The 18,312-nt window shown below is 47.7% G+C and overlaps 1 protein-coding gene across 2 annotated transcripts in view; it reads right to left on the reverse strand.

Moving 5' to 3' along the window:
* Nucleotides 1–4,097: 4,097 nt before the first annotated feature.
* polr3glb (RNA polymerase III subunit GL b) overlaps nt 4,098–18,312 on the reverse strand; it is a 153,871-nt gene continuing 139,656 nt past the window's right edge. For both annotated transcript variants that reach the window (XM_079240393.1, XM_079240392.1), the window contains exon 8: nt 4,098–4,307. In XM_079240393.1, coding sequence (XP_079096519.1) covers nt 4,221–4,307 — 87 coding nt within the window. In that variant the 3' untranslated portion in view covers nt 4,098–4,220. The remainder of the gene's footprint in view (nt 4,308–18,312) is intronic.

Consider the following 18,312-nt stretch of genomic DNA (forward strand, 5'->3'; position numbering starts at 1 on the left):
GGCGTTTTAGCACCTCGCATTTTAACGAACTCGTCCTAGGGCTTTTATCCCACTGAGCCACAAATTGCTCAGGATGTTCAGGAGGCATGTGTGATTAAATGTTGTGTTATTTCTTCTAATAGGAGACTTAGTTTACGAGGGGCGGGGCCTCAAAGTTTGATGTCTCGCCATGAAAAATTAAACGGATATAACTCCCACATAAAGCAACATTTCTGCACCAAATTTGCTAGATATGATGGCAGTCCCCTCCTACAGAGTTCTATATGTCAATATTTTGATTATGAAATAGCCACGCCCCCTGGAGGTCAAAAGTGTTGTTTTTTGCTCACACACCCATAACTCTGGCTTGGTGGATACCACATGGCCCAAATTCACTCAGGCATCACAAAACATGTCGGTGAAGAGATCTGGTAAAGGACGCTGCTCTACGCTGCACGGCGTGCCCGTGACGCCATGGCGAAGTTCCATGCGGCGGCGTGACATCATAAATCACTATAAAATTCTCAATTTTGATCTGATCACCCTAAAACTTATAGGGATTAATAAGGGATCAGTCCTGAACAGATTAATGTGACCATTGCTGGTGTAGACCTAAGCCCCGCCCACTTACAACAGGAAGTGGTTTTTTCCACGTTTGAGGATCATGCTTCTAAGCAAATGATCCCAAACACTTGAGACTCCTCCAAAACATGTCAAACCCTTTCATGATGCCACAATAAAAACCTCAAGTCGCTACGCTAAACGGGACATGGCGAATGGCGGTCCAACGCCATGAAACAGGAAGTACCTGTGACCAAGCCATGGAACCTTGGACCGCCACCAAACTTGCCATGACTGATGACAGTAAGGCCCTGAACTAAGCCCCATTGAAACATTATGAAATAAATGGAGCATGTCTCCATAGCGCCCCCTACAAAATTTCAATCAATCAGCCCCGCCCACTACATGGACCGACATGGATAAAATTCAGCACAGTTGGAGAACCTGCCAGTACCTTCAAAAAAGTCTCTTGGACATATGGGCTAAATTCAACAGGAAGTCGGCCATTTTGAAAAAGGTGCCATTTTTGGGGTCATTTCTTTGCCATGCATTTTAAACAACTCCTCCTAGGGATATTGTCCAACTGACACCCAACTTGCACAGGATGCTCAGGAGGCATGTGTGATTTAAAGTTGTGTTATTTCTTCTAATAGAAGATTTAGTTTAGGAGGGGCGGGCCCTCAAAGTTTGATGTCTCATTAACAAAGACTTATTGCTAAAACTCCCACATAAAACAACATATCAGCACAGGAATCGCCACATTTGATGCCAGTCCCATGATGAACAAAATATACAATGCAATAATGGGACTATGAATTAGCCCCACCCCTTGGCAACAACAAGTGTCTGATATCATGAACCAGGAAGTACCTGTAACAAAGCCATGAAATTGTTGATCTTCACCATACTTGTCATGAGTCATGACAGTTATGTCCTTAATAGAGTAAAATTACAATATAGTGGAGAAAATCGTAAACGGCTCCATAGCGCCCCCTACAATATTTCAATCAATCAGCCCCGCCCACTGCATTGACTGACATTGATACTATTCGGCACAGTTGTAGAACCTTCCAGTACCTTGAAAAAAGTCTCTTGGACATATGGGCTAAATAAAACAGGAAGTCGGCCATTTTGAAAAAAGGTGTCATTTTTGGGGCAATTTCTGTCATTTTCTTTGTCATGCATTTTGAGAAGTTCCTTCTAAGAATTTTGTCCAACTTTAACCCAAATGAGTCAGGATGCTCAAGAGGCATGTGTGATTAAAAGTTGTGCTATTTCTTTTAATAGGGGATATCATTTTGGAGAGGCGGGGCAGCAAAGCAGCTGTGATGCAATTAAAAGGAAAACTGACATAACTCCCACAAAAAACAACCAACCTGCACCAAATTTGCTACAGATGATGCCAGTCATATCCTTTACATTTCTGCATGTCAATAATTAGATGATAAGTTAGCCCTGCCCCTTGGTGACAGGAAGTGACCCTTCATAAGGCCTAAATGGCCTGAAGTGCAGTCTGGCTGCACTTTAGGTTGAGAGAGGCATGGGAAGGATGTTGCCAGGGGAGGCGGTGGCATTATGCCGAGCGGCGCCATGGTGCGAGGGCCTATATCACCGCTTGCGGTTTTAATTATTATTATTTTTATTCAGACACTTCGCGTGCTTTTTTGGAGGCCTGAACGTGCTCGAAAACTCACCAATTTTTGCGTACCCCCCCAATGGAATACAAAAAATTTGATATTTTGAGGTGCTCCAGAATGTTTGGGCGAAACTGAACGAGAGCGCCACCTATTTTAGGTGCCCCGCCACTGCATGTCATTAATCTTTATGAAAATTCATACACATGATCTACATGCTAGGGCGAACAAAAAATCCTCTTAATGTCATGGTGAAATGTCGACAGGAAGGCGGCCATTTTAGGTCAAAGTCAATATTTTGGCGTTTTAGCACCTCGCATTTTAACGAACTCGTCCTAGAGCTTTTATCCCACTGAGCCACAAATTGCTCAGGATGTTCAGGAGGCATGTGTGATTAAATGTTGTGTTATTTCTTCTAATAGGAGACTTAGTTTACGAGGGGCGGGGCCTCAAAGTTTGATGTCTCGCCATGAAAAATTAAACGGCTATAACTCCCACATAAACATTTCTGCACCAAATTTGCTAGATATGATGGCAGTCCCCTCCTACAGAGTTCTATATGCCAATATTTTGATTATGAAATAGCCACGCCCCCTGGAGGTCAAAAGTGTTGTTTTTTGCTCACACACCCATAACTCTGGCTTGGTGGACACCACATGGCCCAAATTCACTCAGGCATCACAAAACATGTTGGTGAAGAGATCTGGTAAAGGACGTTGCTCTACGCTGCACGGCGTGCCCGTGACGCCATGGCGAAGTTCCATGCGGCGGCGTGATATGATAAATCACTATAAAATTGTCAATTTTGATCTGATCACCCTAAAACTTATAGGGATTAATAAGGGATCAGTCCTGAACAGATTAATATGACCATTGCTGGTGTAGACCTAAGCCCCGCCCACTTAAAACAGGAAGTGGTTTTTTCCACGTTTGAGGGTCATGCTTCTAAGCAAATGGACCGACACGACCCGCACACCTGGACCTACACGACCCGCACACCTGGACCGACACGACCCGCACACCTGGACCGACACGACCCGCACACCTGGACCTACACGACCCGCACACCTGGACCTACACGACCCGCACACCTGGACCGACACGACCCGCACACCTGGACCGACACGACCCGCACACCTGGACCTACACGACCCGCACACCTGGACCGACACGACCCGCACACCTGGACCGACACGACCCGCACACCTGGGCCTACACGACCCCCACACCTGGACCGACACGACCCGCACACCTGGACCTACACGACCCGCACACCTGGACCGACACGACCCGCACACCTGGACCGACACGACCCGCACACCTGGACCGACACGACCCGCACACCTGGGCCTACACGACCCCCACACCTGGACCGACACGACCCGCACACCTGGGCCTACACGACCCCCACACCTGGACCGACACGACCCGCACACCAGAACCTCCATGACCTCCAGACTGGATGTGATTTGAGGCATAGATGTATAGTAATGACACACACTGAATATGTGTTTTTTTCATGGATGTTCCTGTCCATGTACTCCTGCTCCAGCAAAAGGATTTATGAATGTCAGGCTAAAAGTTTGAAATCATAAACAATGTGATTTACAATGTTTAATGTTGTCTTAAATAACTACACAATGAAGTACTTTTACTTTCTGTACTTGAGTAAAAATTTTAAAATAAACTACTTGTAATACTTTTGTACTTCTACTTATGTGGGACAGTTCAAGAACACTTCGACTTCTATTCAAGTAACTTCATTCATAGAGTTCTTGAACTTTTACTTGGATCTTGATTTCTAGTACTTTATATATGTCTGGGTACAGGTGACCTTCAGGTCGGTGTGTGTTTCCAAACATCACACTGGTCACATGACCTTATCTGGAGCTTTTTATTCATACAAAAGCAGTGACATTATAATCAAAAAGTATAAAACATTAAAAATGTTCTAAGTGAACTCTGCGATCCATCTTCATCGGTTTGGTGCAGTTCGGGAACTACATGTGTTCTGATGGCCCGGTTCTGATCAGCACTGGACAAGGTTCAGTAAATGGCTTCGTCCATGTTGTCGTCGCTGTCTCCACCAAAGTCCTCCCCGTCACTCACGTAGGACATGATGTAATCCGTCTCCTGCAGCACAGACAAATTTGTCAGTAACTAACTCAACTGTGAGTAACTCTTCCATCAGTAACTAACTCTTTCATCGGTAACTAACTCATGCGTCAGAAACTAACTTATCAGTAAGTAATTTCTCCGCCAGTAACTAACTTGTCAGTAACTAAGTCTTCTGATGAGAAGACTTAGTTATAATACTATTATTATTGTGCTTCCATTAGTTACTAACGGAAGCATTAGTAACAGATTTTTCCTTCAGTAACTAACTCGTCCACCAGCAACTAACTTATCAGTAACTAACTTTTCCGCCAGTGACTAACTCGTCCACCAGCAACTAACTTATCAGTAACTAACTTTTCCGCCAGTGACTAACTCGTCCACCAGCAACTAACTTATCAGTAACTAACTTTTCCGCCAGTGACTAACTCGTCCACCAGCAACTAACTTATCAGTAACTAACTTTTCCGCCAGTGACTAACTCGTCCACCAGCAACTAACTTATCAGTAACTAACTTTTCCGCCAGTGACTAACTCGTCCACCAGCAACTAACTTATCAGTAACTAACTAACTCATCAGTAATTAATTTGTGAGCCAGTAACTAACTGGTCCGTTAGTTAAAGACTTGCCAGTAACTAACTCCTCCATTAGTAACTAACTTGTCCATCAGTAACTAACTCATCCATCAGTAAATAAATCAGTAACTAACTTGTCTGCCAGCAAATAATTCGTCAATCAGTAATTAACTCATCATTAAGTAACTCACTAGTACCTAACTTGTCCGGCAGTTACTAACTTCTCCATTAGTAACCAGCCTTTCCATCAGTAAGTACCTCATAACTAACTCGCCAGTAACTAACTTGTCCTAAATAACTTATTGGTCACTAACTCTTTAGTATCTAACTCATTAGTAACTAACTCATCAGTCGGTAACCTGTCCGTCCGTAACTTACTCATTAGTAACTAATTTTTCTGCCAGTTACAAACTCATCGGTAACACACCTGTCAGTCAGGAACTAATTCGTCCACCAGTAGTTAACACGTCCATTAACAACTAATTTGTTCATCAGTTAAAAAAAAACTGGCTGTAACTATCTCGTCCACCAATAACTATCTCTTCAGTAACTAACTTGTCCATCAGTAACTAACTTGCCAGTAACTACCTCATCAGTAACTAACTTGCCAGTAATTAACCCATCCATAACAAACTTGTCCTCCATTAACTAACTCATCCATCAAACTCGTCAGTAACTAACTTTTCTGCCAGTAACTAACTCGTCTATTAGTAAGTAACTTATCAGTAATTAATTTGTGAGCCAGTAACAAACTTGTCCACCAGTCACTGATTTGCCAGTAACTAACCCGCTAGTAACAAACTCCTCCATTAGTAACTAACCTTTTAATCAGTAACATCCGCCAGTAACCAACTAGTCAGTAAATAACTCGTCTGTCAGTAAATAAATCAGTAACTAACTTGTCACTGACTAACTTGTCCGCTAGCAACTAACTCATCAGTTACTTATTTGTGAGCCAGTAACTAACTTGTCAGTCAGTTAGTACCTCGTCCATTAGTAACTAATTTGTTCATCAGTAAATTACTTGCTAGCAACTATATTGTCCGCCAATGACTAACTCTTCGGTATCTAATTTGTCCATCAGTAACTAACTTGCAAGTCACTAACTCATTGTAACAAACTTTTCCATCATTAACTAAATCATCCTTCAGAAACTATCTGGTCAGTAACTACTTTGTGAATCAGTAACTAAATCGTCTGTAACTAACCCGTCCATCTGTGAACAACTCCTCCATCTGTAACCAACTCCTCCATCTGTAACCAACTCCTCCATCAGTAACCAACTCCTCCGTCTGTAACCACCTCCTCCGTCTGTAACCACCTCCTCCATCTGTGACCAACTCCTCCATCTGTGAACAACTCCTCCATCTGTAACCAACTCCTCCATCTGTAACCAACTCCTCCATCTGTAACCAACTCCTCCGTCTGTAACCAACTCCTCCATCTGTAACCAACTCCTCCATCAGTAACCAACTCCTCCATCAGTAACGAACTCCTCCATCTGTAACCAACTCCTCCATCTGTGACCAACTCCTCCATCTGTAACCAACTCCTCCGTCTGAAACGAACTCCTCCGTCTGAAACGAACTCCTCCGTCTGTGACCAACTCCTCCATCTGTAACCAACTCCTCCGTCTGTAACCACCTCCTCCATCAGTAACCAACTCCTCCATCTGTAACCAACTCCTCCGTCTGTAACCAACTCCTCCATCAGTAACGAACTCCTCCATCTGTAACCAACTCCTCCATCTGTAACCAACTCCTCCGTCTGTAACCAACTCCTCCGTCTGTGACCAACTCCTCCGTCTGTAACCAACTCCTCCATCTGTGACCAACTCCTCCGTCTGTAACCAACTCCTCCGTCTGTAACCAACTCCTCCATCTGTAACCAACTCCTCCATCTGTAACCAACTCCTCCATCTGTGATCAACTCCTCCGTCTGTGACCAACTCCTCCGTCTGTGACCAACTCCTCCGTCTGTAACCAACTCCTCCGTCTGTAACCAACTCCTCCGTCTGTGACCAACTCCTCCGTCTGTAACCAACTCCTCCGTCTGTAACCAACTCCTCCGTCTGTGACCAACTCCTCCGTCTGTAACCAACTCCTCCGTCTGTGACCAACTCCTCCATCTGTAACCAACTCCTCCATCTGTAACCAACTCCTCCATCTGTAACCAACTCCTCCATCAGTAACCAACTCCTCCATCTGTAACCAACTCCTCCGTCTGTAACCAACTCCTCCATCTGTAACCAACTCCTCCATCTGTAACCAACTCCTCCATCTGTAACCAACTCCTCCGTCTGTAACCAACTCCTCCATCTGTAACCAACTCCTCCATCTGTGACCAACTCCTCCGTCTGTAACCAACTCCTCCGTCTGTAACCAACTCCTCCGTCTGTAACCAACTCCTCCATCTGTGACCAATTCCTCCATCAGTAACCAACTCCTCCATCTGTAACCAACTCCTCCGTCTGTAACCAACTCCTCCGTCTGTAACCAACTCCTCCATCTGTGACCAACTCCTCCATCTGTGAACAACTCCTCCATCTGTAACCAACTCCTCCATCAGTAACCAACTCCTCCGTCTGTAACCACCTCCTCCATCTGTAACCAACTCCTCCATCAGTAACCAACTCCTCCGTCTGTAACCACCTCCTCCATCTGTAACCAACTCCTCCATCTGTAACCAACTCCTCCATCTGTAACCAACTCCTCCGTCTGTAACCAACTCCTCCATCTGTGACCAACTCCTCCATCAGTGACCAACTCCTCCGTCTGAAACGAACTCCTCCGTCTGTAACCAACTCCTCCATCTGTAACCAACTCCTCCGTCTGTAACCAACTCCTCCATCTGTAACCAACTCCTCCATCAGTAACCAACTCCTCCATCTGTAACCAACTCCTCCGTCTGTAACCAACTCCTCCGTCTGTAACCAACTCCTCCATCTGTAACCAACTCCTCCATCAGTAACGAACTCCTCCATCTGTAACCAACTCCTCCATCAGTAACCAACTCCTCCGTCTGTAACCAACTCCTCCATCTGTAACCAACTCCTCCATCTGTGAACAACTCCTCCATCTGTAACCAACTCCTCCATCTGTAACCAACTCCTCCATCTGTGACCATCTCCTCCATCAGTAACCAACTCCTCCATCTGTAACCAACTCCTCCGTCTGTAACCAACTCCTCCGTCTGTAACCAACTCCTCCATCTGTAAACAAATCCTCCATCTGTGACCAACTCCTCCATCTGTAACCAACTCCTCCATCTGTAACCAACTCCTCCATCTCTGACCAACTCCTCCATCTGTAACCAACTCCTCCATCTGTAACCAACTCCTCCGTCTGTAACCAACTCCTCCATCTGTGACCAACTCCTCCATCAGTGACCAACTCCTCCATCTGTAACCAACTCCTCCATCTGTGACCAACTCCTCCATCAGTAACCAACTCCTCCATCTGTAACCAACTCCTCCATCTGTGACCAACTCCTCCATCTGTAACCAACTCCTCCATCTGTAACCAACTCCCCCGTCTGTAACCAACTCCTCCATCTGTGACCAACTCCTCCATCTGTGACCAACTCCTCCGTCTGTAACCAACTCCTCCATCTGTAACCAACTCCTCCGTCTGTAACCAACTCCTCCGTCTGTAACCAACTCCTCCATCTGTAACCAACTCCTCCATCTGTGACCAACTCCTCCATCTGTGACCAACTCCTCCATCTGTAACCAACTCCCCCGTCTGTGACCAACTCCTCCATCAGTAACCAACTCCTCCATCTGTGACCAACTCCTCCATCAGTAACCAACTCCTCCATCTGTAACCAACTCCTCCGTCTGTAACCAACTCCTCCATCTGTAACCAACTCCTCCGTCTGTAACCAACTCCTCCGTCTGTAACCAACTCCTCCATCTGTAACCAACTCCTCCATCTGTAACCAACTCCTCCATCTGTGAACAACTCCTCCATCTGTAACCAACTCCTCCATCAGTAACCAACTCCTCCATCTGTAACCAACTCCTCCGTCTGTAACCACCTCCTCCATCTGTAACCAACTCCTCCATCTGTAACCAACTCCTCCATCTGTAACCAACTCCTCCGTCTGTAACCAACTCCTCCATCTGTAACCAACTCCTCCATCAGTAACGAACTCCTCCATCTGTAACCAACTCCTCCATCTGTGACCAACTCCTCCATCAGTGACCAACTCCTCCGTCTGAAACGAACTCCTCCGTCTGTAACCAACTCCTCCATCTGTAACCAACTCCTCCGTCTGTAACCAACTCCTCCATCTGTAACCAACTCCTCCATCTGTAACCAACTCCTCCATCAGTAACGAACTCCTCCATCAGTAACCAACTCCTCCATCTGTGAACAACTCCTCCATCTGTAACCAACTCCTCCATCTGTGACCAACTCCTCCGTCTGTAACCAACTCCTCCGTCTGTAACCACCTCCTCCGTCTGTAACCAACTCCTCCATCTGTAACCAACTCCTCCATCAGTAACCAACTCCTCCGTCTGTAACCAACTCCTCCGTCTGTAACCAACTCCTCCATCTGTAACCAACTCCTCCATCTGTAACCAACTCCTCCATCTGTGATCAACTCCTCCATCTGTAACCAACTCCTCCGTCTGTAACCAACTCCTCCATCTGTGACCAACTCCTCCATCTGTAACCAACTCCTCCATCTGTAACCAACTCCTCCATCTGTGACCAACTCCTCCATCTGTAACCAACTCCTCCATCAGTAACCAACTCCCCGATCAGTAACCAACTCCTCCATCTGTAACCAACTCCTCCATCAGTAACCAACTCCTCCATCTGTAACCAACTCCTCCATCAGTAACCAACTCCTCCATCAGTAACCAACTCCTCCATCTGTGAACAACTCCTCCATCAGTAACCAACTCCTCCGTCTGTAACCAACTCCTCCGTCTGTAACCAACTCCTCCATCTGTGACCAACTCCTCCGTCTGTAACCAACTCCTCCGTCTGTGACCAACTCCTCCATCTGTAACCAACTCCTCCATCTGTAACCAACTCCTCCGTCTGTGACCAACTCCTCCATCAGTAACCAACTCCTCCATCTGTAACCAACTCCTCCATCTGTAAACAACTCCTCCATCTGTGACCAACTCCTCCATCTGTAACCAACTCCTCCATCTGTAACCAACTCCTCCATCTGTGACCAACTCCTCCATCAGTAACTAACTCCTCCATCAGTAACCAACTCCTCCATCTGTAACCAACTCCTCCATCAGTAACCAACTCCTCCGTCTGTAACCAACTCCTCCATCTGTAACCAACTCCTCCGTCTGTAACCAACTCCTCAATCAGTAACCAACTCCTCCATCTGTAACCAACTCCTCGATCAGTAACCAACTCCTCCATCTGTAACCAACTCCTCCATCTGTAACCAACTCCTCCATCAGTAAACAACTCCTCCATCAGTAACCAACTCCTCCATCAGTAACCAACTCCTCCATCTGTAACCAACTCCTCGATCAGTAACCAACTCCTCCATCTGTAACCAACTCCTCCATCTGTAACCAACTCCTCCATCTGTAACCAACTCCTCCATCAGTAACCAACTCCTCCATCTGTAACCAACTCCTCCATCTGTAACCAACTCCTCCATCTGTAACCAACTCCTCCGTCTGTAACCAACTCCTCCATCTGTGAACAACTCCTCCATCAGTAACCAACGCCTCCATCTGTAACCAACTCCTCCATCAGTAACCAACTCCTCCATCTGTAACCAACTCCTCCATCTGTAACCAACTCCTCCATCAGTAACCAACTCCTCCATCAGTAACCAACTCCTCCATCTGTAACCAACTCCTCGATCAGTAACCAACTCCTCCATCTGTAACCAACTCCTCCATCTGTAACCAACTCCTCCGTCTGTAACCAACTCCTCCATCAGTAACCAACTCCTCCGTCTGTAACCAACTCCTCCATCTGTAACCAACTCCTCCGTCTGTAACCTACTCCTCCATCAGTAACCAACTCCTCCATCTGTAACCAACTCCTCCATCTGTAACCAACTCCTCCGTCTGTAACCAACTCCTCCATCAGTAACCAACTCCTCCATCTGTAACCAACTCCTCCGTCTGTAACCAACTCCTCCATCAGTAACCAACTCCTCCATCAGTAACCAACTCCTCCATCTGTAACCAACTCCTCCATCTGTGACCAACTCCTCCATCTGTGACCAACTCCTCCGTCTGTAACCAACTCCTCCGTCTGTAACCAACTCCTCCGTCTGTAACCACCTCCTCCGTCTGTAACCAACTCCTCCATCTGTAACCAACTCCTCCATCAGTAACCAACTCCTCCGTCTGTAACCAACTCCTCCATCTGTGATCAACTCCTCCATCTGTAACCAACTCCTCCGTCTGTAACCAACTCCTCCATCTGTGACCAACTCCTCCATCTGTAACCAACTCCTCCATCTGTAACCAACTCCTCCATCTGTGACCAACTCCTCCATCTGTAACCAACTCCTCCATCAGTAACCAACTCCCCGATCAGTAACCAACTCCTCCATCTGTAACCAACTCCTCCATCAGTAACCAACTCCTCCATCTGTAACCAACTCCTCCATCAGTAACCAACTCCTCCATCAGTAACCAACTCCTCCATCTGTGAACAACTCCTCCATCAGTAACCAACTCCTCCGTCTGTAACCAACTCCTCCGTCTGTAACCAACTCCTCCATCTGTGACCAACTCCTCCGTCTGTAACCAACTCCTCCGTCTGTGACCAACTCCTCCATCTGTAACCAACTCCTCCATCTGTAACCAACTCCTCCGTCTGTAACCAACTCCTCCATCTGTAACCAACTCCTCCATCAGTAACCAACTCCTCCATCAGTAACCAACTCCTCCATCTGTGAACAACTCCTCCATCAGTAACCAACTCCTCCGTCTGTAACCAACTCCTCCGTCTGTAACCAACTCCTCCATCTGTGACCAACTCCTCCGTCTGTAACCAACTCCTCCGTCTGTGACCAACTCCTCCATCTGTAACCAACTCCTCCATCAGTAACCAACTCCTCCGTCTGTAACCAACTCCTCCATCTGTGATCAACTCCTCCATCTGTAACCAACTCCTCCGTCTGTAACCAACTCCTCCATCTGTGACCAACTCCTCCATCTGTAACCAACTCCTCCATCTGTAACCAACTCCTCCATCTGTGACCAACTCCTCCATCTGTAACCAACTCCTCCATCAGTAACCAACTCCCCGATCAGTAACCAACTCCTCCATCAGTAACCAACTCCTCCATCTGTAACCAACTCCTCCATCTGTAAACAACTCCTCCATCTGTGACCAACTCCTCCATCTGTAACCAACTCCTCCATCTGTAACCAACTCCTCCATCTGTGACCAACTCCTCCATCAGTAACCAACTCCTCCATCTGTGACCAACTCCTCCATCTGTAACCAACTCCTCCATCAGTAACCAACTCCTCCGTCTGTAACCAACTCCTCCATCTGTAACCAACTCCTCCGTCTGTAACCAACTCCTCAATCAGTAACCAACTCCTCCATCTGTAACCAACTCCTCGATCAGTAACCAACTCCTCCATCTGTAACCAACTCCTCCATCTGTAACCACCTCCTCCATCAGTAACCAACTCCTCCATCTGTAACCGACTCCTCCATCTGTAACCAACTCCTCCATCAGTAACCAACTCCTCCATCAGTAACCAACTCCTCCATCTGTAACCAACTCCTCGATCAGTAACCAACTCCTCCATCTGTAACCAACTCCTCCATCTGTAACCAACTCCTCCATCTGTAACCAACTCCTCCATCAGTAACCAACTCCTCCATCTGTAACCAACTCCTCCATCAGTAACCAACTCCTCCATCTGTAACCAACTCCTCCATCTGTAACCAACTCCTCCGTCTGTAACCAACTCCTCCATCAGTAACCAACTCCTCCATCAGTAACCAACTCCTCCATCTGTAACCAACTCCTCCATCTGTAACCAACTCCTCCATCTGTAACCACCTCCTCCGTCTGTAACCAACTCCTCCGTCTGTAACCAACTCCTCCATCTGTAACCAACTCCTCCATCTGTAACCAACTCCTCCATCTGTAACCACCTCCTCCGTCTGTAACCAACTCCTCCATCAGTAACCAACTCCTCCATCTGTAACCAACTCCTCCATCTGTAACCAACTCCTCCGTCTGTAACCAACTCCCCCGTCTGTAACCAACTCCTCCATCTGTGACCAACTCCTCCATCTGTGACCAACTCCTCCGTCTGTAACCAACTCCTCCATCTGTAACCAACTCCTCCGTCTGTAACCAACTCCTCCGTCTGTAACCAACTCCTCCATCTGTGACCAACTCCTCCATCTGTGACCAACTCCTCCGTCTGTGACCAACTGCTCCATCTGTAACCAACTCCCCCGTCTGTGACCAACTCCTCCGTCTGTAACCAACTCCTCCATCTGTGACCAACTCCTCCATCAGTAACCAACTCCTCCATCAGTAACCAACTCCTCCATCTGTAACCAACTCCTCCATCTGTAACCAACTCCTCCGTCTGTAACCAACTCCTCCATCAGTAACCAACTCCTCCGTCTGCAACCAACTCCTCCATCTGTAACCAACTCCTCGATCAGTAACCAACTCCTCCATCTGTAACCAACTCCTCCATCTGTAACCAACTCCTCCATCAGTAACCAACTCCTCCATCAGTAACCAACTCCTCCATCTGTAACCAACTCCTCGATCAGTAACCAACTCCTCCATCTGTAACCAACTCCTCCATCTGTAACCAACTCCTCCATCTGTAACCAACTCCTCCATCAGTAACCAACTCCTCCATCTGTAACCAACTCCATCAGTAACCAACTCCTCCATCTGTAACCAACTCCTCCATCTGTAACCAACTCCTCCGTCTGTAACCAACTCCTCTATCAGTAACCAACTCCTCCATCTGTAACCAACTCCTCCGTCTGTAACCAACTCCTCCATCAGTAACCAACTCCTCCATCAGTAACCAACTCCTCCATCTGTAACCAACTCCTCCATCTGTAACCAACTCCTCCATCTGTAACCACCTCCTCCGTCTGTAACCAACTCCTCCGTCTGTAACCAACTCCTCCATCTGTAACCAACTCCTCCATCTGTAACCAACTCCTCCATCTGTAACCACCTCCTCCGTCTGTAACCAACTCCTCCATCAGTAACCAACTCCTCCATCTGTAACCAACTCCTCCGTCTGTAACCAACTCCTCCGTCTGTAACCAACTCCCCCGTCTGTAACCAACTCCTCCATCTGTGACCAACTCCTCCATCTGTGACCAACTCCTCCGTCTGTAACCAACTCCTCCGTCTGTAACCAACTCCTCCGTCTGTAACCAACTCCTCCATCTGTAACCAACTCCTCCGTCTGTAACCAACTCCTCCGTCTGTAACCAACTCCTCCATCTGTGACCAACTCCTCCGTCTGTGACCAACTGCTCCATCTGTGACCAACTGCTCCATCTGTAACCAACTCCCCCGTCTGTGACCAACTCCTCCGTCTGTGACCAACTCCTCCATCAGTAACCAACTCCTCCATCTGTAACCAACTCCTCCGTCTGTAACCAACTCCTCCATCTGTAACCAACTCCTCCATCAGTAACCAACTCCTCCATCTGTGACCAACTCCTCCATCTGTGACCAACTCCTCCATCTGTGACCAACTCCTCCATCTGTGACCAACTCCTCCGTCTGTAACCAACTCCTCCATCTGTGACCAACTCCTCCATCAGTAACCAACTCCTCCATCTGTGACCAACTCCTCCATCTGTGACCAACTCCTCCATCTGTGACCAACTCCTCCATCTGTGACCAACTCCTCCATCTGTGACCAACTCCTCCATCTGTGACCAACTCCTCCATCTGTGACCAACTCCTCCATCTGTGACCAACTCCTCCATCTGTAACCAACTCCTCCATCAGTAACCAACTCCTCCATCTGTGACCAACTCCTCCATCAGTAACCAACTCCTCCATCTGTAACCAACTCCTCCATCTGTAACCAACTCCTCCATCTGTGACCAACTCCTCCATCAGTAACCAACTCCTCCATCTGTAACCAACTCCTCCGTCTGTAACCAACTCCTCCGTCTGTGACCAACTCCTCCGTCTGTAACCAACTCCTCCGTCTGTGACCAACTCCTCCGTCTGTAACCAACTCCTCCGTCTGTAACCAACTCCTCCGTCTGTAACCAACTCCTCCATCAGTAACCAACTCCTCCATCTGTAACCAACTCCTCCATCTGTAACCAACTCCTCCGTCTGTAACCAACTCCTCCATCTGTGAACAACTCCTCCATCAGTAACCAACTCCTCCGTCTGTAACCAACTCCGCCGTCTGTAACCAACTCCTCCATCTGTGACCAACTCCTCCGTCTGTAACCAACTCCTCCGTCTGTGACCAACTCCTCCATCTGTAACCAACTCCTCCGTCTGTAACCAACTCCTCCATCAGTAACCAACTCCTCCATCTGTAACCAACTCCTCCATCAGTAACCAACTCCTCCATCTGTGACCAACTCCTCCATCAGTAACCAACTCCTCCATCTGTAACCAACTCCTCCGTCTGTAACCAACTCCTCCATCTGTAACCAACTCCTCCATCTGTAACCAACTCCTCCGTCTGTAACCAACTCCTCCATCTGTAACCAACTCCTCCATCTGTAACCAACTCCTCCATCTGTAACCAACTCCTCCATCTGTAACCAACTCCTCCGTCTGTAACCAACTCCTCCATCTGTAACCAACTCCTCCATCTGTGACCAACTCCTCCATCTGTAACCAATTCCTCCGTCTGTAACCAACTCCTCCATCTGTGACCAACTCCTCCATCTGTGACCAACTCCTCCGTCTGTGACCAACTCCTCCATCTGTAACCAACTCCCCCGTCTGTGACCAACTCCTCCATCAGTAACCAACTCCTCCATCTGTGACCAACTCCTCCATCAGTAACCAACTCCTCCATCTGTAACCAACTCCTCCATCTGTAACCAACTCCTCCATCTGTGACCAACTCCTCCATCAGTAACCAACTCCTCCATCTGTGACCAACTCCTCCGTCTGTGACCAACTCCTCCATCTGTAACCAACTCCTCCGTCTGTAACCAACTCCTCCGTCTGTAACCAACTCCTCCATCTGTAACCAACTCCTCCATCTGTAACCAACTCCTCCGTCTGTAACCAACTCCTCCGTCTGTGACCAACTCCTCCATCTGTAACCAACTCCTCCGTCTGTAACCAACTCCTCCATCTGTAACCAACTCCTCCATCTGTAACCAACTCCTCCATCTGTAACCAACTCCTCCGTCTGTAACCAACTCCTCCGTCTGTAACCAACTCCTCCATCTGTAACCAACTCCTCCATCTGTAACCAACTCCCCCGTCTGTGACCAACTCCTCCATCAGTAACCAACTCCTCCATCTGTGACCAACTCCTCCATCAGTAACCAACTCCTCCATCTGTAACCAACTCCTCCATCTGTAACCAACTCCTCCATTTGTGACCAACTCCTCCATCAGTAACCAACTCCTCCATCTGTAACCAACTCCTCCGTCTGTAACCAACTCCTCCGTCTGTAACCAACTCCTCCGTCTGTAACCAACTCCTCCGTCTGTGACCAACTCCTCCATCTGTAACCAACTCCTCCATCAGTAACCAACTCCTCCGTCTGTAACCAACTCCTCCGTCTGTAACCAACTCCTCCATCTGTAACCAACTCCTCCATCTGTGACCAACTCCTCCGTCTGTGACCAACTCCTCCGTCTGTAACCAACTCCTCCGTCTGTGAACAACTCCTCCATCAGTAACCAACTCCTCCGTCTGTAACCAACTCCTCCATCAGTAACCAACTCCTCCATCTGTAACCAACTCCTCCATCTGTAACCAACTCCTCCGTCTGTAACCAACTCCTCCATCTGTGAACAACTCCTCCATCAGTAACCAACTCCTCCGTCTGTAACCAACTCCTCCGTCTGTAACCAACTCCTCCATCTGTAACCAACTCCTCCGTCTGTAACCAACTCCTCCATCTGTGACCAACTCCTCCGTCTGTAACCAACTCCTCCGTCTGTGACCAACTCCCCCGTCTGTAACCAACTCCTCCATCTGTAACCAACTCCTCCATCTGTAACCAACTCCTCCGTCTGTAACCAACTCCTCCATCTGTAACCACCTCCTCCGTCTGTAACCAACTCCTCCATCTGTGACCAACTCCTCCGTCTGTAACCAACTCCTCCGTCTGTGACCAACTCCTCCATCAGTAACCAACTCCTCCATCTGTAACCAACTCCCCCGTCTGTAACCAACTCCTCCATCTGTAACCAACTCCTCCATCAGTAACCAACTCCTCCATCTGTAACCAACTCCTCCATCTGTAACCACCTCCTCCGTCTGTAACCAACTCCTCCATCTGTAACCAACTCCTCCGTCTGTAACCAACTCCTCCATCTGTAACCAACTCCTCCATCTGTAACCAACTCCTCCATCTGTGATCAACTCCTCCATCTGTAACCAACTCCTCCGTCTGTAACCAACTCCTTCATCTGTGACCAACTCCTCCATCTGTAACCAACTCCTCCGTCTGTAACCAACTCCTCCGTCTGTAACCAACTCCTCCGTCTCTAACCAATTCCTCCATCTGTGACCAACTCCTCCGTCTGTAACCAACTCCTCCGTCTGTGACCAACTCCTCCATCTGTAACCAACTCCTCCGTCTGTAACCAACTCCTCCGTCTGTAACCAACTCCTCCATCAGTAACCAACTCCTCCATCTGTAACCAACTCCTCCATCTGTAACCAACTCCTCCATCTGTAACCAACTCCTCCGTCTGTAACCAACTCCTCCATCAGTAACCAACTCCTCCATCTGTAACCAACTCCTCCATCTGTAACCAACTCCTCCATCTGTAACCAACTCCTCCATCAGTAACCAACTCCTCCATCTGTAACCAACTCCTCCGTCTGTAACCAACTCCTCCATCTGTGAACAACTCCTCCATCAGTAACCAACTCCTCCGTCTGTAACCAACTCCTCCATCAGTAACCAACTCCTCCGTCTGTAACCAACTCCTCCATCAGTAACCAACTCCTCCATCTGTAACCAACTCCTCCGTCTGTAACCAACTCCTCCATCTGTGAACAACTCCTCCATCAGTAACCAACTCCTCCATCTGTAACCAACTCCTCCATCTGTGACCAACTCCTCCATCAGTAACCAACTCCTCCATCTGTAACCAACTCCTCCGTCTGTAACCAACTCCTCCATCTGTAACCAACTCCTCCGTCTGTAACCAACTCCTCCATCTGTAACCAACTCCTCCGTCTGTAACCAACTCCTCCGTCTGTGACCAACTCCTCCGTCTGTAACCAACTCCTCCATCTGTAACCAACTCCTCC

Source organism: Telmatherina bonti (genome assembly GCF_933228915.1).
Source record: "Telmatherina bonti genome assembly, chromosome: 5".
Lineage (NCBI taxonomy): Eukaryota > Metazoa > Chordata > Actinopteri > Atheriniformes > Telmatherinidae > Telmatherina > Telmatherina bonti.